At 39.6% G+C, this 23,373-nt stretch overlaps 1 protein-coding gene and 1 long non-coding RNA gene across 3 annotated transcripts; both read right to left on the reverse strand.

The window, feature by feature from the left end:
* Positions 1 to 1,247: 1,247 nt before the first annotated feature.
* Positions 1,248 to 22,732, reverse strand: LOC117526172. Its single transcript, XR_004565222.1, has 3 exons — positions 22,577 to 22,732; positions 3,203 to 3,208; positions 1,248 to 1,257 (listed from the first exon to the last, which is right to left on the reverse strand). It is a non-coding gene; the product is annotated as an uncharacterized LOC117526172 (long non-coding RNA).
* On the reverse strand, positions 8,279 to 19,284 carry si:ch211-243a20.3 (uncharacterized protein LOC100151507 homolog). Of its 2 annotated transcripts, none has more exons than XM_034188206.1 (4): positions 19,052 to 19,284; positions 16,613 to 16,733; positions 16,258 to 16,387; positions 8,279 to 8,780 (listed from the first exon to the last, which is right to left on the reverse strand). In XM_034188206.1, exons 2-4 carry the CDS (start codon positions 16,710 to 16,712, stop codon positions 8,459 to 8,461), a joined length of 552 nt encoding a protein of 183 aa, XP_034044097.1. In that variant the 5' UTR covers positions 16,713 to 16,733; positions 19,052 to 19,284; the 3' UTR covers positions 8,279 to 8,458. The 2 variants fall into 2 exon arrangements, with proteins under 2 accessions (XP_034044097.1, XP_034044096.1); XM_034188205.1 differs by having other exon boundaries at positions 16,613 to 16,802.
* Positions 22,733 to 23,373: the final 641 nt, after the last annotated feature.

The raw sequence follows: 23,373 nt of genomic DNA on the forward strand, positions 1-23,373 counted from the left end.
GGTATGTATGATGCCAGTGGGTCTCTAGTGTTTGTAACGACTTGCATGAACATTATTTGTTTGTTTTTCTTAACTTTTAGCCCCTTAAACAATGGGCATTGTTGAGTGATATTTGGAGATTTATCCGTCTCTGTGACACTGGTTCATGTAGTACTGTAGGTATTTGTGGAAGAGATGGCACCAGTGTGTCGGGGCTAAATGAAACAAACATTAACTTCACATGGAACACTTACTGTTAGTTATACAAATACATTTTTTTGGTAGTTTGTGTAAATGCTTTTAATGAAACCGATCTCTCGGTTGATGCAGCAGATCTTTTTTTTTTTTTCTTTCTAGTTAATTTTGACAAATTTTTCAGTTAAATTCATTTCATTCATTTTGTTCTTGTATGTGCCTGAATACATAATGCTTGATTACCTCTGTGTGTACTCATGCGGGGAGACGGCGTGCGTGTGACAAATACCTGTTTGTATTATTTTAAAAACTATGTAAATACCTCACACTAATGGACTTTTTGATAAGAAAAAAAAATGTACAAAATATCAGAGATCTATTTGAAATGAAACCTTGTTTCATGGCCCCCTTGCAAAATTGTTTTGCTACGACTTCAGGCCAGAACGTATGTGATCTCATGCAGTTAGATGGCTGCAATATGTGTGTTTTTATCTTGGTGATTTGGCTGCAGACCACTGAAGGAGGTTATTTTCTCAAATTAAAAATCCTATCAATCAGTAAAGCACAACAAATTTTACTGCATTTTTACTCACCAGACTTTTTCTTCTTTGGCTGATCTTGTTTTTTTGTGTTTTGCCAAATTGAAAGTGAATCATTCTACACCTGACCTGTACAGATTGTGAAAATGTACATATGAAGAAAAACATCTAAGTCACCTTCGCATTTTTTGTATGGAGAGAAATTACTTGTGTGAAGAGAGTAATTCAAATTTGATTGAATATTTAGTACTATTGAAAATGAGATTAAACACAGTTAATGTGAAAATAAGTGCTGAGAAATATTATTATTCTGTCTCTTTGGAATAAAACTGTTGAGTATTAATAAAAAATAAGAAATCACAAACTTTTTTGTGTGGTTTTTTAAAATTAATTATCATTCTTTAAAAAAATTTTTTTCTATATTTATTTAATCTAGTTATGTTGACCAGACCTACAAAACTTGATTGTTTAAATGGGGAAACATTAATACACAATTAATTGTAACAATTTGTTGCAATTTATGTTCCTCTGTTTAAACAACCAACTCTGTATGATTGGTTGACATAACTGGAGGACAATTATCGCATTTTATTTGTGAGCAAAGAGTTCCAGCATATTGTGAGAAAAAAGGCTTTCAACACTGAGTACGATGAAAATTTTTCATGAATTGCCAGATTTGGAGATGTGGACCTTATTGCTACTTATGCCAGACATTGTTACGCTGACATAGTGCCTTTGACTACTCGTGGTCCATATTTAAGAAAATTCTAACTGCAGTTAGCATCAGCATATCCAGTCTCATATGATACCCACGCTACTCACGGTTAATGCTAACTGCATCTCTAGAGCAGCATTCTGATGTTGGTGGTGACAGCAGATGGGATTTTCAATGAGAGGATAGCAGAAAATTCTATCACCAAACAAACATTTTCCACTTGCCACACTGCAAGGTTACACCAAATGTTACTTCACCCACAACGTTGCTCAAAAATGGGCGATGACAGATAATTATCTCCTGCCAGCTTGAACAATGTGTCAGTGAGGGATACAGTCATGAGCACTATATATATCAGTCTGTCCATCCATTTGCTACTATATCTTAAATGCTCTTGGGTCCAAACTAACCAAATTTGGCATGTGCGTAGTCCCAGTGTGGAGAACAATCACCATAGCAACAGTGATCTGATTTGCATATTAATAAAGTCAAGGGATCATTGAGTGCAAAATCATATTTTGGCTCATTAAGACTACATTGCTTGAGCTAGACACAGAATTTTGGCACATCTTTCACCTGATTCCAAGGTATAGGTTAAAAAAGACCTTACTATTTAATGTTGTAAAGCATAGAGTTTTGCACAGAGCTTGGTGGGGGATTTAACGGGTATCCACTTCTTATTTTGTTTTGTTTTTTATGCAGACACCCTGTTTGACACCAGATAAAAAGGAAAATAAGCCGTAACATGAGAAAGTCAATTTATGTGAACACCTGGAGGCAAAACTTTCTGGTTTAACATAACGCTGTGCAAAACACTTGAATGCCACTGAATCTCTCAGTTAAGCACAACTGCAGCCCATCTATTTAATATTGCAAAATCACTGCACCTCTGTCATCATCTACTGTCTGCCACTGCAGGCGAGTGTTTCCACTATAACGGCAGATATGTTTGTCTTTCTACCATTAGCATACTAATGTAGCGTAACTATTAGTGTCAATACTAATACGAAGCACGTGACCACATAGTATACAAATAATGAATGTTTGAGTTCAATGATATGAATATTTCATGAGGTGAAAGATGGAACGTACCATTCAACGAGGCGAAGTCGAGTTGAATGGTACGTTCCAGCTTTCACTAAAGCAGATTTGTTTTGTGTGTGCATATGTGCATGCAGAGTGCAATGGTACCAAACGTATGGAACCAAATTTGCATTCTAAATGGAACCAAAATGCACTCTAAATGCAATGCAACACAAATGGGATGAATAATCCATGTCATGCGACATACAAAGCACCAATCAAATGACTCAGCCGTTATATAAACATATTTATATGATTTATTTAATTATTCCCCCATCATTAGTCAAATGCACCATGTCAGCGCAGCAATTCCCACATTTCTACCGGTAGAAATGTGGGAATTCCTGGAATGTTTTTAATCTTTGCACTTTTTGGTCTGTGATACTATTCTGAGGATGAAGCACAGCAGAAGAGAGCTCGTGTGAAAATGAAAGGTGGAGTGAGAGGGGAAGAAATAATGAGAGAGAGGCGGAATCGATGCAAAATGAAGTGAGCAAGCGGCGATCAAAGCACCAAAACTCCCCCCTTGTTCCTCAGACTTGCTTTTACTCTGAAAGCCTCGTCCAGCAACAGGAGTTATTTAAAGACACCAGCAGGCCCCGGTTATAGAGCGGCTACGAGACTTCAACATCTGCAGCCTCAGCGATGCCTGGTGTCCCCTAAACAGAGCAAGGTTCCATCCTTTAATTACTTTTATCTCGTGCTTCCCAAATCCAGATCGCTCCTTTCCTTTCCGATTGCCAGCCGCCTATTCTCATTGACAACCAACCCAACAACCTTGGGATGCATTGCAACACACGCAACTACTTCTTGACAGTTAACTGTTACCTAGCAACTGGCTCCTTTTACAGAGATGAGGGGTGGGGATGAGAGAGAGGCAGTGAGAGAGAGAGATTTGTACAGTATTCCCACGGCATCTTAACTGGATTGGATGCAACAATGCATCGACAATACCAAAATGGAAAGTACAGCCTGAGCTTAACGCCCCCACGCATAGCAGTGCAGGGAGGAGGCAAAAAAAAAAGCAGCAAAGAGAGGAGGGGAGGTTGGTTGATGTGCAGATTATACAATGAAAAGGGGGATGAAACCTATGCGGGGGGACAAAAGAAGCCAGATTGTGCAGATGCAGATCGAGAGTGAGAAGCTGGATGTGTGCGGCACTCTGCACCAGGGAGAGTGGATGACAAGCGGAGCGGAGAAGAATCCAGTTGCTGTAGAAACACTCTGCAAAGTTTTAATGAAGGCATAAAGTTTGATCCCTGTGCCCACAATGTGCATGCATGCCGTCACCGCACGCAAACAAACAGTATAATTATGTTAGCAGATAATAGGCCCCCGCTTCCTGCCAGGCCCACAAGAACTGTGCCTGATTTGAACTGAGCCAAGGAAAAATAAAAGGGTGATTCTTAGACTACGGGCACTTATGTCCTTTGATCATATTGTATGAAAAACAGAAAAAAGGGGAAATTTCACACTTTAATAGTTATCTTTACAATGAAAGTGTGTTAAGAAATTTGTTCTAGTAGTCTATGATGACTTTTTCACCTTTTTTCAGCATCATTATAAGCAAATATTGCCGTTTTGTGCTTGTCCCACACCCAGACTTTTGATCTTCAATGATAAAAATGAATGGTAAAGAAACATTTTTTCTAATGTTTTAAAATATCTCTGAATAAAATATCAGTAAAATAATCAAAACATTATTGGGGTATTCAATGTCATACAACTGTTGTGATTTTTTTAAACAAAATGTAGTTGTCCCACACTATTGCTGTAATTTCCACCACAACACTGTAATGTCCCTTTAAACAGTTTGTATGAAAGATTGTTTGGGTAGTTTCTATGGAGATAAACAGTGACATCAGAGCACATGTATATAGCGCCAAATCACAACAAACAGTTGCCCCAAGGCGCTTTATATTGTAAGGCAATGGTGTGGTGGAAATTACATTTACAAGGCCAATAGTGCCCGTAGTTAAAGAATCACCCAAAAATAAAAAGATCAAGTCTCCATGAATCAGTGGAGTGTCACATGTGATTATGGCAGCAGGTACGCACTGACACCCCGTGGCAAAAACAGGCCGTCCTCCACTGTTTTTTGTTTTGGTTTTGTTTATATTTTTTTTAAGGGGGTGTGGGGCAGCACAGTGCACAAGAACATGCATGGAGCTTTTCCTCTCTGTTTATCTGAAATTTAATCTTACTTTCCTGTCACTTTAGCAGACAATAGACTTCAAGTTATTCAGTACTCCCCACAGACAGGATCGTGCAAGAAAATTCAATTTTAGGCAGCTAGAGTTCTGTCAGTCTGTGTTGCCAGATTCATTTTAGGTATTTTGCTTGCATTTCTGATGAGTTTATACACAGAACAAAAATATACTCGTAAATGCTTTAGTTTTTGCTCCCATTTTTCATGAGCCAAACTCAAAGATCTAAAATATTTTCTATATATACAAAATGCCTATTTATCTCAAATACTGTTCATAAATCTGTTAGTGAGCACTTTTAGTGTTCCATTGCACATTTCAGAGTGGCCTTTTATTGTGGCCAGCCTAAGGCACACCTGTGCAATAATCATGCCGTCTGATCAGCATCTTGATATGCCACACCTGTGAGGTGGGATGGATTATCTCAGGAAAGGAGAAGTGCTAAAACGTCACTAAAACACAGATTTATGAACAATATTTCAGAGAAATAGGTCTTTTGTATATATAGAAAACATTTTAGGTCTTTGAGTTCAACTCGTGAAAAATTGGAGAAAAAAGTAAAGTGCTGCATTTATATTTTTGTTTCATGTATATAGATAAAGTGTTATGGCTTTGTGGTTAGCACTGTTGCTTCACAGCAATAAGCCCAGGTTTGTTTCCGGTCCTTTCTGTGTGGAGGTTGCATGTTCTCCCCGTGTTTGTGCAGGTTCTGGCTTCCTCCCACTTCCAAAGACATACACGTTAGGTGAATTGGTGATTCTAAATTGACCATACCTGTGAATGCATTTGTCAATATGCAGCTGTACAATAAACTGGCGGTCTGTCCAAGGTGCACCCCACCACCTCTCACCTAATGACCTCTGGTACAGGCTGCAGCCTCTCCGTGTTGCTTAATTCTCTCTTTTGTATATCAACCAGAATCAGCCCAGAATGCATTGCATCATCAATACATTCTGCAGCACCTGGCAGTTACGCTTTATTTCTACATCTCTACAAGAAAGCTGTGCAGTTTGATCCATTTTTGGGAAGCGTATGACCACAAAGGCTCTGGCGACGGTTGACTCCAGCAGACTGTTCTCTTTGTGATCTCAACGGGACCACTGTGGTGTGCACAGTGGACTTCATACTATTACCGCTCCTTTGTGTTAATGATATCTGTGTTGGCCCATCGACTGTGGGTGGAGAGATGAAAGAATCACAAAACACAAATGTGATCATGGTTATTGGATCTTTACTGACTGCCATGTTGAACTCGTAGAACTTGGAAATATCAGGTTGCAGTGCAGCCGTCTGAGGAAATACAGTTGACTGCAAATCTCAACAAAATAAGCCAATAATAACTTGCAGGGCAGGTGATATGCAGAAGTAAGGCTGGTGACCCCGTCTTAAATAATAAAGGGGTAGAGTTGGGGGGGATACTTCCAGGTCTCAAAGACTAAACATACATTGCCGCATACAAGCAGCCTGATTCCAGCCTTTTGCTCTTGTGGATCCACACTTGTACGTCCTTGTCAACAACAGAAGCTTTGTCACTACACACGCCCAACTAGCACCAGGTGCTCCAATACAGTATTTGTTCTCTGTTTAAATGCATCAGCAGTTGTGCCATTTGGGAATGTATTGATTTCACAAGGATCACAGAATCCTTGTGAAATCAATGGATCTTTTTTCACCTGCCAAGGTACATAAGTTACAGGAGTCCACATCCCTTCGATTCAGTTTCTTCATACAGTGCTAAAACATAGCATAAGCCAGCTCTGGGTGCTATACACTAAGATCTAGACCTTACCCACAACATGAGGAAAGACATTGGCAAGAGCGGGAACGAAAAACTTCCTCAGGCTTTTTTTTTTTTTTTTGTAAGAAGAAATCTCAAGCAGACCAGATTCAGTGGGCTGACATAGTCCAGTGGTCACAATGACAGGATCCATGATTAGGCGACAATGATGTGTAGATTACAGGTTCCCAGTGAAACAGACTTCATTAGTAAGTCAGAGACTGAACCCTACCCAATACCCAAACATGCAAGAAGCTCAGGTTGTTCCTCCATTATTTTCAGTGGGAATCACTCTGAGCTGCAATCGCTTCCTGTTCATGTCGTTCTGGCGGAAAGTGAAGTTTGCTCTTTAACGTCCTGATTATTGTCTTTTATAGCACTGTTTGTCCTGTTTGTTCCAGAGTAATATATATATATATATATATATATATATATATATATATATATATATATATAAGATGTCTGAAATTCTGTTTGCGTTTATTAGATTCCACGCAGGTTAAACGTAGCAGACAGATTATTTATAATATTTGTTTTTGCACATTTTCAGGGTCTTATGCATGCAGTCTCTTATTAATATGATGAAAAGCATAAAAAAATTACATTTTGGTCATATAATGTTCATTTGCAATTGTCCTCATGTAGTTTCTCTATGTTATTTAGACTGCAGTAACTCTTTGGCATGCAAGTCATTATGGGATATCTCAATAGGGCAAATTGGCTGGCTATGATGTCCAGAAATTTATTGAGGATCACGGAAATTCTCAATATGTTCCACAGAGCAGCCCAATCATCTAAACCAAATCATTTGTGAAAGTCAACACAGGCCACCAAGATTCCCTGCCCATATTCACCATTTGGTTCAGTGAGTACTCACAGGGTGGTCGACTTCTTCGGCATGAAACCTAACCGCTCTGACCCTTGTCAGTACCTTTCCCAGCACAGAGTCGTGCAATACCCTTGTATTTTTTGCAACTTTCCTAATCAGAGAGGGACAACAAGTCCTTTGTTCCAGTGTGCTCGAAGCTAAGATTGCCAGAATAACATCTCCACCCACCTGAAGATTTTCAGCTCTGATACCCTGCAGTTTTACCAACCCTCAAGAGTTTTGCCACCTTTGAAAACTCGCTGAGATTCTGATTTTCATGACTGACTATCAAAACCTTGGCATCAGAGACATCCTGGCCGGGGATCATCCAGGATGTCAGAAGTAGGCAGCCCAAAGGGACAGTACAGCAGAATCATCTGTCAAAACCTTGCTGTCACTTTCCACGACTGATGGAGGTTTGGAGGGACGTAATACTTCGACCCCTCTGTAAAGCAGACGAGGGCTGTGAAGCCACAGATGGTGATCGCTGGATCACAGATTCCTCAAATGACTGTTTCCTTGTTTACCCTCAGTGCCATCAAAGCCTGCTACCTCTGCCGCCTATACAGCCACCAAGCCATGCAATGTGTCTGAGTGAACTCAGAGATTTTATTTAAAAAAAAACTGGGAAGACCAATCTTGCAAAAGAACTCCCACATTCAGTTGCGGTCATTTGGAACAGTCCTTTATAATTGAATTCTAAAATGAGCCATTTCAGGGCTACATTTTACTGCACAACCTTAAAATTGTAAGAAAGTTTAGTATTTTTAAGTAACTCTAAAAAGTAAATCAAGCATTTGCTTAAAAAAAAAAAAAAAAAAAAACCTTTAATGTAAAATCATAAATGTGAGGTTTGTGTTCCGAAATGATTTTGTCGTCTTCTGCAATTCAGTTTAATAGCTGAACAATGAAATAATCACCAGTGTTTTTTTTTTAGTAATTCCACTTTTTTATCACTTCTTTATCATTTATTATGTGATCTCAGCAGAGAGACACATTTTTATATTCGCCAAAAGGAATATATATGGTTCAAAGACTGGATTTCACATAATGTTTATTATCTTTGCCGTAAACTTTCCATTGCCACCCTTGACTTCACTCCTCAGTCTGAAGCATCTCCACCCCTTTGCTGTTCAGGACCCTCACCCGTCTCCTCCTCATCACCCTTCTCTGCCTCGGCGGGGTCACCCTCACCCTTTTCCTCTGAGTGTAAGGGGCTAAGTTAGCGCCCTCCCTTCTCGTGTCCTGAGGTACCAGAACACACCCGCCTCCTGCCTCCTCCCCATCCTCCCGGTAGCCGTGGCAACGGAGGAAAGGTTCCAGGGTTGCTAGGCGATGGTTGAGCTCAGAGATGCGCCTATGCAGCAGGGAGACTTCTCTGAAGAGGTCGTTGACAGACTCGGACAGAGGGCGCACCCTGCAGGATGCACAGAGAAAATGCTCACAACTTTATGTTTCAGCATTGTTTCCACTTTTTTTATATTAACTTTACATAGTTTATAAAATGGGTTTTAAAAATACAGTACATTTTAAAAATGCACCGATCTTATCCACTTTCTAAACAGTGTCGATGTTGCCAGATCTGCTTGTTATAAGGATTTTGTTCCCTCCAAGTTAATATTTTTTGCATGTTTGCTATTTACACTCAACAAAAATATAAACGCAACGCTTTTGGTTTTGCTCCCATTTTGTATGAGATGAACTCAAAGATCTAAAACTTTTTCCGCATACACAATATCACCATTTCCCTCAAATATTGTTCACAAACCAGTCTAAATCTGTGATAGTGAGCACTTCTCCTTTGCTGAGATAATCCATCCCACCTCACAGGTGTGCCATATCAAGATGCTGATTAGACACCATGATTAGTGCACAGGTGTGCCTTAGACTGCCCACAATAAAAGGCCACTCTGAAAGGTGCAGTTTTATCACACAGCACAATGCCACAGATGTCGCAAGATTTGAGGGAGCGTGCAATTGGCATGCTGACAGCAGGAATGTCAACCAGAGCTGTTGCTCGTGTATTGAATGTTCATTTCTCTACCATAAGCCGTCTCCAAAGGCGTTTCAGAGAATTTGGCAGTACATCCAACCAGCCTCACAACGGCAGACCACGTGTAACCACACCAGCCCAGGACCTCCACATCCAGCATGTTCACCTCCAAGATCGTCTGAGACCAGCCACTTGGACAGCTGCTGAAACAATCGGTTTGCATAACCAAAGAATTTCTGCACAAACTGTCAGAAACCGTCTCAGGGAAGCTCATCTGCATGCTCGTCGTCCTCATCGGGGTCTCGACCTGACTCCAGTTCGTCGTCGCCACTTTGCACAGCCATTGAAGAGGAGTGGACCAACATTCCACAGGCCACAATTGACAACCTGATCAACTCTGTGCGAAGAAGATGTGTTGCACTGCATGAGGCAAATGGTGGTCATACCAGATACTGACTGGTATCCCCCCCACAATAAAACAAAACTGCACCTTTCAGAGTGGCCTTTTATTGTGGACAGTCTAAGGCACACCTGTGCACTAATCATGGTGTCTAATCAGCATCTTGATATGGCACACCTGTGAGGTGGGATGGATTATCTCAGCAAAGGAGAAGTGCTCACTATCACAGATTTAGACTGGTTTGTGAACAATATTTGAGGGAAATGGTGATATTGTGTATGTGGAAAAAGTTTTAGATCTTTGAGTTCATCTCATACAAAATGGGAGCAAAACCAAAAGTGTTGCGTTTATATTTTTGTTGAGTATATTTCAATGTTACGTGTACTTTGGCGGAACAGCACCACGATCTGTAATCCAACTTGATTCAAGATCGAAAATTGGATGACATGGTTGTGCCATGTCGGAGGTATGTGCTCATTGAGTGTCCTATTGTAAAATAATGTTTTGTCATTAATAAGAGTAACTTTGGATTTGACAGGTCACATAATCAAAAAAGTACCCAGGTTTAACATATGATTCATCCAGCTCTGTTGTCTTTGATCTGAATCTTGACCTTTGATTGTGATAGTTAGCCTTTGATTCAAAGTACTGATCTTTGATCCAAATCACAGTGTTGTGCTGCCTTGGTGTTTGCTCTGCTCCTCCTCCCATCCTGTGTTTCCAGGCATCTGTGTCACGGAGCTGACTGCCTCACCTGATTGCAATCAACACCACCCGTCATAAACCATGGTCCTGCATCTCCACAGTCACCAGAAACTCAGCTCTGCCTGTGCAGTACCTGTCCTCAGTTTTTCGATTTTTCATTGTGACTCTGCTTTTTTTCTGTGTTTTTGATGACTCTGCTTCTTGTGTCTTCAGCTTTCCAGCCACCTGTCAGTTCTGTCACAGCCTCCTGGTCCTGGTACTGGTTTCACCCACCATCTGGAACTCACTCCTTCAGTTGTTTTGGTCAAGTCAGTTTCTCCCTGCTGTGGTGTCTCCTTCTATGAATTTGGGCAATATTCAATTTCTCTGTTCACACAGAGAAATTGTTATAAATTATTTGGCTTCATCCTGACTCTCTGTATTTTGGTGGTAACCTTGTTTTCTGGTTAGTCCGTAACACACAGAACTTTTATCCTGATCTTTCACTGAACTTTGGTCTTTAAAGCTTCCTTTTGATCACACTGATTGCTTTTAATTGTCATCTCTGATGTCTGATCCTAATCCTGACCTTTGATCCTGCTTCCCTAATGGAGCTGTTGCTCCCCCGAGCTGATCCCAGCTAACTGTTTGAAGATGAGTCTGATCCTTTGATCCTCTCTGATCCTGATCACTCCTCTTTGATTCTGATCTCTGACCCACTTGCTTTCTTAGGGCACGCTAATGGGGATCTGCACCAAAATTTAATGGGTTCCTCCTTGGTCCATGTCATACTCTTCCAATAAGTTTAGTTAAAACTGCTTTGTTTGTTTTTGCATAATCCTGCTAACCACTAAACAAACACACAAACAGGTGCGGGCGAAAACATATCCTCCTTGGCAAAGTTAACACTATGTACCAACTGCGTATAGTAGACAGAAGGACAATAATACCGAACATCGAGTGAGGCCGAAGGTCAAACAAGTGATGACAAAAAAGAATAAATATATCCAACTGGGTCATCCTCCAGGAGGACCCCTAGAACCATGGGTGCCGCCATTTTGAATGATTTTGGATAGTCTGTTCTTGATATTCTACTTAGCAATGATATTTTCATGAATACCTTTAATAAACTCACATGTATGTACCATTAAAGCCTACAACAGTTTATCATTAACAAATGGTGTCAGTCTATTTTAAATACCTTCATATACCAAAGCAATTTTGAAGTATTAGTAAGGTTCAATTTTTCAGAAAAGAAGCTTGTATAAAGTGTCCAAGGCATTTTCTGTTAAAAACAGACAGACTGATTCCTATGCATTTTGACCTGCCAAGTTCAAAAATTGCTGTTGGCATGCTGTATCTTTACCCCTTCACCCCCTAATTTGCATAAAGCAAAATGGCCACCAATTACATCAGAATTTCCACAATTTTGGTTGTATATGTACACTGTTAAACCGAACAGTCAATTTTAATACAATAATTAAGTTAATGTAACTCAAACTTTGAAAAATGTTATAGTCACTCATTTCCATTAATTAAACTAACTCAAAAATGAATTGTTGTCATAACAACTCAGTTCCTTTAAGTGCATTTAAAGTTTCGGGGCATTTAATTGTTTGTGATGTATTTCCAGTGCATTCCATTCACTCATTTTAATTGAGTTTATGTAACGGAGGCCAGTAGGTGTCGCTGTGCGTATGTAGTTAGTAAACCTCACTCCCAACAACTCAAAAGAATTCTCTGGTCACACGGCCAGAGCCCTGAGTTTTTTAGCCTTCTGTTTAGAGAGTCTGACTTCCATGCCGGACATTGTGAGTTTGCATCCCAAGGGGAGCAAATGGGCAGAGTCATAACAACACAAATCAGAGTCAACAAGTAAACCAAAGAATGCATCAAAAAAATCTAATCCAAAATGTAATGCAATTTTTTTAGGCAGAAATTTGTTACTTTTTTATTGAAAAACAGAAACTAGATTTACATAAGTTTAATTAACTAGAAATTAAGTTACTAAAACTTTAACAATTACATTTTTGAAAATTATTTTATTTAAGTTGGCAAACTCAAATCTGTTTCCTCAAATGGTTTGAGTTCAGCTAACTCCACTGAGTTTTACAGTGTACTATAAAAGCAAACTAAACATCCTTTTCTCTGTATTTTGACCTGCTGAATTCAAATATTGTTGGCAAGCTGTATCTTTACCCTTTCACCCCAATTTGCATAAAACAAAATGGCTGCTCATTTCATGAAGCTTTTCAAAAGTCTGCTTGTGTTTGCATTAGAAAAGAAAATAACTTGTTTCTATGTATTTTGACACGCTGAGTTCAGTAATTGTTGTTGGCAAGCTGTATCTTTACTCCTTCACCCCTAATTTGCATAAAACAAAATGGCCGCCCGCTTCATCAACGCGAAGTGTGCAACACATCTGTGCATGCGTGGGTCAAACAGGGGCAAAACTCCCAACTACCAAACTCACACCGCTCCCATTGAATTTCGTATACAGTAGCATTAGTGGACTGTAAAAGTTAAGGCTTACAGGGATTGTTTCAAAGGCTTTAAGCCTTAAGTGATGCATACAATAATGACGGGGCGCATTGTGCTGTTTTCAAATACTCGAACGGAATTTATAGGCTTGAAAGTTGACTGAAAACACGCGATTGCAAAGCTCCGCCGAGTCCACACAAAGACAAAGAAGAAGAAATGTGGTTGTAAACCTCCATTCATTCTACACAATTTCCCCACAGAAAAGAAAGATCCAGACGGACGTTAAAGACGGACTAAAACTGTAAGTTTCTTGCACACATTTATTTTGTCAATATCCTGAAACTGTGCCAAATTATAATGTGGCTGATTATGCCGTTTTCGTGCATCAGCTTATGACTGTAATGTTGCACCATGAATAACGTGGCGCGTAATATTGTAATATTGACATGTTCTATAAACGAACTGCATGCATGCACATATCATTGTACATCTGTCACCTTATCAATACAAACGTGACACCAAAGAGGTTATACGTGAGACCCACCTTCCTTGTAGTCATTACGAAGCCGACGGAATAGTGATTTCTCATCCCTGCCTAGCAAATATTCTGCAATATCCACAGTTTCAGACTCTGGTCTTCGTCTAACCATCTGTCAGTTGCCTTCAAGGGGTCAGAAATTTGTTTGTCTCCAACTATCAACAAGAACTGGTCATTTTCGACAGCAGCTCTCTCTTCCTCCTTTGTTGACACTAACGGTATTTTCTGTAATGATGCAGCGTACGCAAGGGCAGCCAGCTCTTCTTTCCATTTCTTTCACTGCCGTACGTAGTCCTGGTTGTAACAGGCAATCCGCGGAGCTTACAAAAACGCTTTAAATCATCAACTTTCCAGCGGTTGAAATGATCCAAATCATAGCGCTCCTCACTGCTTTTTGCCGTCATAGCATGTGGATTAGTAGTCGAAAAATTTAGCCTAGAGATGTGCATTTTGCTTATTTGTCGGAAGTGTGGTGCTATTTGCTTTGGATGAGAAAATACAACTCATATTTGTATGTAATTTGACCTGCGTAATTTAAATGTTGTTGGAAAGCTGTATCCCTATCCTTCACCCCATAATTAGCAAACATAAATAAATAATTTAGTGACCGCCTAGTATTGTTACCAGTAAAAAAAAGTAAGTCATCTTTGATTTGAACAAGGCAAGCAAATGAGCAAAAGGAAGTAAAAAAGAATGATAGTTTGAAATGAAACACATTTCTTGGATAAATATGCATGTCTCTAAAGGTCAAATTTGGGTAAAACTGTTCTAATACTATCTACCTAGTAATAGTGTAATGTAAATAATACAAATGTTCCTTAAGTCTAAAACTATCATCCCTGGTTCTCAAGACCAGGCACCTAAGTGGCTCTACTCTTTTTTTTTTTTTTTTTTAGATATTTAGATATACCTTAGTATACACTTGTAGAGTTCTACCTTAGATTTGGAATGTATAATAGAAGATATACCTTACTGAATTTTCATGAGCATTAAACTACCTGATACATAATACAAACAGTCTAACATGAACATTGAAAACAACACTACTGTAGTGTAACCCCTAACCTGACACAAATACGAAGAGTTTACAGTATTATATATATATATATATATACACCAATTTCTACACTGATAGAAGCATATTAATAAACAAAATGTTTTATCCCTACTCAATCTGTGATGCATCCACATTGCAGCAGTTAGAGATGCATTTGCATGACCCGCAGCAAAGCATGCCAGATTTCCTGCATGTGCAGCGACAAGAGGAACAGCCAGATGTGCAACCGCAGCTCACCAGTTGCAAGCAGGACTCTGGTATGGGGGAATGGGGGTTAATGTGAGCAGAGTTGGCACTAACTATCCATTTCTCCACTCCCAGCCCATGCCAACTGCTGGGGGAACTTGAAGAAATGCTTTGGGTGCTTGCAGCCAAGTTGCTGCCTGATGATGGCTCCTTTTGATGTAAAGTTGTGCAGCATCAGTTGTTGGTGGCAAAACCTCTTGCTTCACTCCCTTCTTGAACAGAGTGACCCTAGCACTGTCAGTGGTGTCATCAGAAGTGCTATACACAAGACATATGAACTTCTCAGCATTTGCCTCGGAGTTCCTGCTGAGTGGTTCCTGTCCAAGGTTTGCTAGGAGCATCTTGTGCTCTCTGAATGCTTTCTGTCTTCTTACTGTGTCCAGCTAAGTAGGAAGTTGAGTCACTTCCAGTGAATGCATAGAAGGGCAGCAACAGCTTCACAGCCGCATCATTGGCTTGGATGACGTCTTTGATTGGTATGAATTTTGGCTTCTTGCAAGTGCCAGCCTTCATGAAGACAGTCTTGTTTCCCATGAGTAGGACCTGTGTCCCTGGCAGACACAACAATGAACTTGGTGCTGGAGTTCACACAATGGAGCACCAGACTTGTGTCGGCCTTTTCATGGCGAGCTCTGTGGTTCAAGGTTCACACTACTGTTTGACAACACGGGTGTTTCATCCTGGCATCCACCTGCAGCAACTCCAACCTTATCTTCTGGGGCTTTTTCAACCAAAGTTGTTGCCAATAACTTACACAGGTCTGCCTTGTTCTCAGGCACTGACAGAAATCCATTCCAGTCAGCAGGAATGGGAACCGTGGCCTGAATTACTCGCCTAACTGCTGTGCCTTGTTTTCTGCAAATTTGAGTGCCAGCTCGGCCATGTTGTTTTCATATTAGGGATGAAGGAGAGAAGATACAGCTTGCAAATTCAAATAACACAAAGATAAGAGTTTTCATTGCCTTTCTTGAGCAAAAACAAGCAAACTTTGGGAAAATGTGAAAACAATGGGTGGCCATTTTGTTTTATGCAAATTAGAAGGTGAAAGAGTAAAGATACAGCATGCCAACAGCGATTTTTGAACTCAAAAGGTCAAAATACAGAACAATCAGCCTCTTGTCTGCTTTTAACAGAAAATGCCTTGGATATTTGGGTATTACGTATCTGAAAATAGAACCTAACTATATGGTGTATCACATACAATTGACACAATATATTTACATCAACCTACATCGATGTTCGGTCCAAGGCTTTGCCTTAGTTATATTATAGACAGGATCTAGCTGTTCCTCTCAATGTCAAAGCAGGGATGAAAAAAAAAAACAGTTTGTATTAGGTCACATTGTAAAAACACATTATATTAGAAACCCAACAGCTGACATAACTAATTTGGGCTCCCATAAATATATTTAGATGCTGAATTAAATTAAACCAGTCTGAGGCACCTCTGACATAAGTAAAAAACAAACACCCCCCAGACAAAAAGACAGAAAACCTGGAGTAGTCAGGCAACAGCGTGCTGGGCTGAGAGTGCAGCAAAGTCTTGATTTCATTGAAGATGCGTTTTCCCCAGGCGTCCAAAACTCTGGTCACACTGCGCACGGACGCCACATTGACACTGTCAGCTGGAACAAGATCAACATCCCACATTTATTCCTGACATTAACAAGCGCAAAGGAAAACATATGCGCTGCACTCCTCATCTCATCCCTGTAGAATTTCCTTACTGACATCACATATTTAAAATTTTTGCATTTTCTGTATTTTACAGTTGAAAGACTTTGAAAAATACTTTTTATCACATTTTGATTTATAAAGCATAAAAGATCAAAAAGCGTCTCCGTATTTACCTCCTTCTCTGTAGTTCCAGTACCCATAATCCAGTTCATTCTCCTGACTGAGAGAACAAGCCACTGTTGCCGTGGCAACCACCATCAGCACCATCAACATGGTGAACAGATGAACACGCCCCTTCGTAAAAGAAGAGAAGAGACGGGTGTTTCAGATTATCTCATCAACTTCAATGCCTCTTTTTTTTTCCTGAGACATAAAACATAAAGAGAGTGAACTGAACACGAAAGAAAAACAAAAACAGCGGTGACTTTGACTCTCGGCAGAAAAAAGAAAAATTTAAAAGTATCATGCAAGTACATTTAGTCAAGAGCTGAAACAATCAACTGATTAATTAAAGAGATCATTGGCTATTACTTCAAATAAACAGATTTTCCTGGTTTTCAAGTGTTCCCCTTGAAAACTGATACACTGAGGAAAAAAAAAAACATTGGATGAACTTGATTCAATTTTTTTTGTGATTTCCATCAAATAAATATACGTGGCCCCAACTCAAACAAAGTACATTGTGCAGTGTAATTTGTCAAGTGCCCAACATGTACTGTTAATGAGTTATTGTGTTTATATACAAATCACTTCTTACTCTATATCCAAACTTATACACCAAAAATAAGTTTGCATATTGAGTAAGAAGGGATTGTGACATTCTTCTGGACACAAAAAAGCATTAAAACTTAATTGACACTTGATACTTTACATTAGATAGAACTTTATTGATCCCTTTGGAATCAAAAGTGAAAGTAAAATCAATTTGAAAATATAAATGCACAAATATAAATACCAGAAATATTGCTACTAGTTTACCAGCTACTACTGTTCCTCTCCTTCCTGTCCACTGTCTTCCTGTTACTCCTCCTCCCCCTGAATGAGGAGTTCTACAGTGTGATGGCCTGAGGGACAAAGGAGTTTTTTAGTCTGTTGGTCCTGCACTTGGGAAGGAGCAGTACTACAGGTATCCACTGATTTGTAGAAATTAGATTTTAGGATTATTTTATGTTTTATGATTGTTTGGTGCGTAACTCTGCATACTAGCGACAGACAAGTGATATTTCTTACAAATTCAAGAACTCATTAACAAAACATTGCAAAAGCATGATGCTTACACAATAGTTATCTACCTATAGGTATTGTGTGACTTCATTATGAGGTCATTCATATAAATCAATGACAAATATTTTGCTGATCAGTATGTGCTTTAAATAATTTATGTAGGTTCCTGGTTATCATTCCGGTGATCTAATGAAATATCTGCCTTTTCTTATCATGTATGTGGGTGATTCTTTAACTACGGGCACTATTGGCCTTGTAAATGTAATTTCCACCACACCATTACCTTACAATATAAAGCGCCTTGGGGCAACTGTTTGTTGTGATTTGGCACTATATACATGTGCTCTGATGTCAGTTTATCTCCATAGAAACTACCCAAACAATCTTTCATAAAAACTGTTTAAAGGGACATTACAGTGTTGTGGTGGAAATTACGGCAATAGTGTGGGACAACTACATTTTGTTTAAAAAAATCACAACAGTTGTATGACATTGAATACCCTAATTATGTTTTGATTATTTTACTGATATTTTATTCAGAGATATTTTAAAACATTAGAAAAAACATTTCATTACCATTCATTTTTATCATTGAAGATCAAAAGTCTGGGTGTGGGACAAGCACAAAACGGCAATATTTGCATATAATGATGCTGAAAAAAGGTGAAAAAGTCATCATAGACTACTAGAACAAATTTCTTAACACACTTTTATTGTAAAGATAACTATAAAAGTGTGAAATTTCCCCTTTTTTTCTGTTTTTCATACAATATGATCAAAGGACATAATAAGTGCCCGTAGTCTAAGAATCACCCATGTTGAGCTAGACAGACCCGTTGAGGAATACACTCTGCTGAGTACAGTTTTAGTTCACAGACTCTTTTTCTTACAAGTGCATCTTGTTATACAGACAGAAAATTTACGGGCCACACACACACTGATCCAAAGACGATAAGAGGCAGTCAGGCAAGAAGTGAACCCAGTTGCAGTTGACGACCTTTTATCCTTTGACATCTGCATCTGTGTCTCATCAGACAGAACGACCTCAATCCACTCTGTCAAAAAAAAACCAGAACATTAGAAATCTGTTTTACACTAACCCCATGACCCCGAGTCTGAGAGGCAAAACAAACACAGGGAGGTCGGAGAAGTGCAGTGACCTCCGAAAAGACACCAGCAGAAAGACCAAAAAAATGGGATTTGTTGTGCTGCATTGCATTGCATCAGTTAAAGTGATTCATTGATCCGGTATGCTGAGAGTTCAGGGGCCCAATCAGGAAACAGTTACCACCACGAGTCCGCGTTATTAGCACAGACTTTACAGGATAAACAAGCGTTTGCACAGGCTGGATTCTGAGAGATGTTTTTGGAAATGAGCTGATACTCACCACTTGAAAGGACGACAATGATGATGGTGATGATGCTCCCAGTCCAAACAGGAAGTTATTTTCCGGTGTTCTTCTACTTCCGTCCCCTCTCTGCTTTCACCAGAACTCTCTCCACCCACACATTAAAAGTGTTTTATGAATAGAAATTATAGCAGATCTGTTGCTGAGCCTCTTTGAAAATTTTGTGTGGAGTAACACCGACGTAAAGTCTTCACAGTCCAACACACGCCCCCCTCCCCTCACTCTCTCTCTCTTTCTCTCTCTCTCTCTCTCAGAAACATGTCATCCAGCTGCAGCCAGATGTGCGGCACCTGTTCCATCTCCTCCGTATCCCTTCAGAAAGGACGGGAGCTGCAGCGGTTAGACGTCACTCTGTTGCAGGATCAGGTTTCTCCAGTCTTCTTCTGTGGTCTCTTTCCCTTCAGCAACACCAAAGTCACTGCAGCTCAAAGCCGTCGGCCTCAAAGCCGCCTGCAGCTCAAAGCCGTCTGGCTCAGTGGCTCCAACTGAGACACGAGTACAAACACACTGTGTTCTCCTGTGTTCTGTGTTACAGCAGATCAAATAGAAGTTTTAACTGCTGAATAATTTATGTCCAAAATCTGTTCTCATTGAGGAGTGATTTTAATCAATCAATCAATCAATCAACTTTTTTCTTATATAGCGCCAAATCACAACAAACAGTTGCCCCAAGGCGCTCAATTTATTGGGGTCAAAGGTCAAAATAGGAATTTCTGGCCATTTTAACAGAAAAATTTGAAATGAATGAAATAGAATTTTGGAGCGCCTGAGTAACTGAAGTCTAAAATCAGTTGCCAGAGAGGAGTGATTTCACTGGAGTCGAACGTCAAAACAGGAATTTCTGCTTTTTAAAAAATGTATTTATTTAGTTTTCGGGAAAAAAATTAGATAATAGACTTTTGCGGTACCTGTTTCATTTAGGGCCAAAATTTGGTGATTTATTTGGGGTCAAAGGTCAAAATAGGAATTTCTGGCCATTTTAAGAGAAAATTTTTAAATGACTGAAATAGAGTTTTGGGGTGCCTGAGTAATTAAACTCTAAATTAGTTGTCAGGAGTGATTTCATTGTGGTCAAAGGTCAAAACAGGAATTTCTGCTTTTAGGAAAAAAAATTAGACCATTAGAGTCTGATAAATTTAGGTCCAAAATTTGCTCTCACTGACAGGTGATTTCAATGGGGTCAAAGTTAAAACTGGAATTTCGAGCATTTTTTTGGGGGGGGGTAAGAATATAATGTACTGAACAATTTGCAATTTAAGTTTACAATCTGCTCTCGAGGAGCAATTTCATTGTTGCCAAAGGCCTGATTTTCAGACCATAGTGTTTTTTTTTTAACAAATGGAATCTTGGGGACTGTGAGTGCTTTAAGGAAAAGACGAAAAAATTAGCTTTCAAGTCTTTGAAATTTGAGTATTGGGTGAGATTTGTTGTTACTGTTTTGCCGTTGGCATGATAATGGCCTACACAAATTTTATCCTGCAAATAATGTGAGAAAATCTGTCGACATTTTACTATTCACGCTGTATTTGTGCCTCAATACGTTTTGACGGCCTCACAGCATCAGAGCAGTCTTACTCCACCACCAATCAGATTTGTCACCCTGCGTGTTGACAAAAGGAGAGTATTGTTTTTGCCAACACGCAAAAACATTTTTATCTTGTCTCTGTGTGGACAAGATAAAAATGGTTGGATGGATTCCTTTCAAACGTGGTGGAAAAATTACTTGAATAAATCTTCGGAGGTGATTAGATTTTGGAGTAGTTTGGTCATAGGTCAAGGAATACATGGTACCAAAAAACACCTTTTTTTAACATCTCAACAACCAAGAAGCCTAAATGGATCAAACCATGGTGGGAAAATCATACTTGGATAGATATCTAAAGGTGATTAGATATGGGAGTGGTTTTGGCAAAGGTCAATGAGAACATGGTCCAAAAACATCTTTTCAGTATATCTCAACAACCAACGGGCCTAAATGGATCAAACGTGGTGGGAATATCAAACTTGGATAGATATCTAAAGGTGATTAAATTTGAGAGTTTTTTTTTTATCAAAGGTCAATGAGAACATGGTCCAAAAACATCTTTTCAGTATATCTCAACAACCAACAGGCCTAAATGGATCAAATGCAGTGGGAATATCAAACTTGGATGTATATCTAAAGGTGGATGGATGGATGGAAAGATGGATGATGTCAAGCACATATTGATCATTAAAACATTTGTGATTGATTGATATGAATGACCTCATAGTCAAGTCACACAGAAGTCATATGATGAAGCCATAAAAGGGGTGACTGAGAGGTTTTGAGCCTGACCCAGAAAAAGTAGGTTGTGGTTCTCCATCTTTTGCATTCTGAGAAACCAACATTCTTCAACATTGGACCCAGTGAGTCAAAATTTCACACATTCTGAAGAAACGGTTTCTCAGAATGCAAAAGATGGACAACCACCTCAGTTTGGAAATCACTGATGGAAACTGACTTGTGTTTGCTTGTTGGAGTGCAGACAATGACAGCTGTTTGCAGTGCCACCGTCTGATCTTCTCACTGTGAATAACAACAGTTTGGTTGCTAAACAAACATTCCACAACAATGTGCTCTACGTGAGCGCCTCAGGAAGATTACTCCCCTAAACTGCTGTTTTTCTGCTTCGTTCGACCACTGTGAGCGTGTTTTTGTAATAAACTTCACACACCAAGAAGAATGGCGCGAGAGAGACGGGATGATTTATTTTTAATTGACTGGCTTCCAGATGTTATAACAGCGTTCACTCTCGTGCACGCGCTCTGTTTCTATGAAGCTGAGGAAGTGAGGTCGGAGTTGACCTCTGATATTGTCAGAGGGAAAATGACGAAAATCTCAAACTCACACACACATGATGATTGTAAATACAAGTTTTTTATTATTATTATTTTTACTTTGACCCATATGAGCCAATTGCTTCAAAACGGTTCACTCTTTCACAAACAGTAAATGAAACAGTTGCTTCAGATGATGACTCACTGTTTTGAAATGCCGGAAAGATTAAATAAACCACTTGTTTCACAAAATATCTCACATTTTCAAAACCCTCAAACAGTCAAGGAGGTGATTGCCTAAAGAAAGTGATTCTTTTTTTCTTGAACACCTGAAACACTAAATGACATAATTGCTTCTGAAATTGTTTCAGTGTTGGAAAATGCCTGAAATGAAATGATGGTGAGATTTAGTGGACATAACCATTTCAAAATGGGTGAATGTTTTTAAAGTGACAAGCAATATAAGGCCTTTCTAAGCACAGTAAAGAAACTAAGCAGGATGAATGCTGCAATTATTGCACCTGTTTCAAGACTTCATTTGTGTCCACACTCACACTCATCTTCAACCGCTTTGTCCTGTTAAGTGTCGCGGGGAGCTGGAGCCCATCCCAGCAGTCATAGAGCGCGAAGTGGGGTACACCCAGGACAGGACGCCAGTCTGTCACAGGGCCACATACAGACAAACAAACACAGCCACACCAGCACGCACACCTACGGACAATTTAAAGTTTCCAGTCCATCTAACCTGCGTGTTTTTGGATGTGGTAGGAAGCCGGAGTGCCCGAGAGAACCCACACAAACATGGGGAGAACACGCAAACTCCACACAGAAAGGCCACAGACGGGAATCGAACCCATGACCTTCTCACCACTAATCCACCGTGCTGCCACTGAAAATTGAAATTCAGCAACTGTTGATTAGCATTAAAATTTGTACTCACTGATTGTTGATTGCAGTCAAAATTCAAATTCACCATCTGCAGCTTCCATTGAAAATTGAAATTCAACATCTGCAGTAATCACAGCTGCATATAAACCTAGCAGCAGTCTTCACATGCATACAGATACACACATTAGGCATCAACGCTTCCACCTTATGAAATAATGTCTGTGGAAACAGCTGGAGCATTTATCAGTTGGCATAGCGTTGATCCAGATTTGGCATGAATGTACCACAGTTTCACATGACAGCCAAATGACATCAGGTTTTGGTCAGGATTTGATCATGTCATCTAAACGCCACAAAAACGTTACAAAGTGATGTCAAATTATGACATCCTAGTGACATTATGACTTGACGTCATTTGGTCAAGCGTGCTGTTGTGGTTTGTCCCCTGTCCGTGTCTGTGGTCCATGTCAGTAGTCTTTGTAGTCTGATCCCTGTCTGTGTCTGTGGTCCATGTTAGTAGTCTTCATAGTCTGATCCCTGTCTGTGTCTGTGGTCCATGTCAGGAGTCTTTGTAGTCTGATCTCTGTCTGTGTCTGTGGTCCATGTTAGTAGTC

The sequence above is a fragment of the Thalassophryne amazonica genome, chromosome 15, assembly GCF_902500255.1.
Source record: "Thalassophryne amazonica chromosome 15, fThaAma1.1, whole genome shotgun sequence".
Taxonomy (NCBI): Eukaryota; Metazoa; Chordata; class Actinopteri; order Batrachoidiformes; family Batrachoididae; genus Thalassophryne; species Thalassophryne amazonica.

Coding starts and splice junctions, on each gene's coding strand:
- si:ch211-243a20.3 (XM_034188206.1), bottom strand. CDS start 16,712: ATGTTGATGGTGCTGATGGTGGTTGCCACGGCAACAGTGGCTTGTTCT. Junction 16,388..16,612: donor CTGGAACTACAGAGAAGGAG/GTAAATACGGAG, acceptor ATCTTGTTCCAG/CTGACAGTGTCAATGTGGCG. Junction 8,781..16,257: donor CTGTTGCCTGACTACTCCAG/GTTTTCTGTCTT, acceptor TGCATCCTGCAG/GGTGCGCCCTCTGTCCGAGT.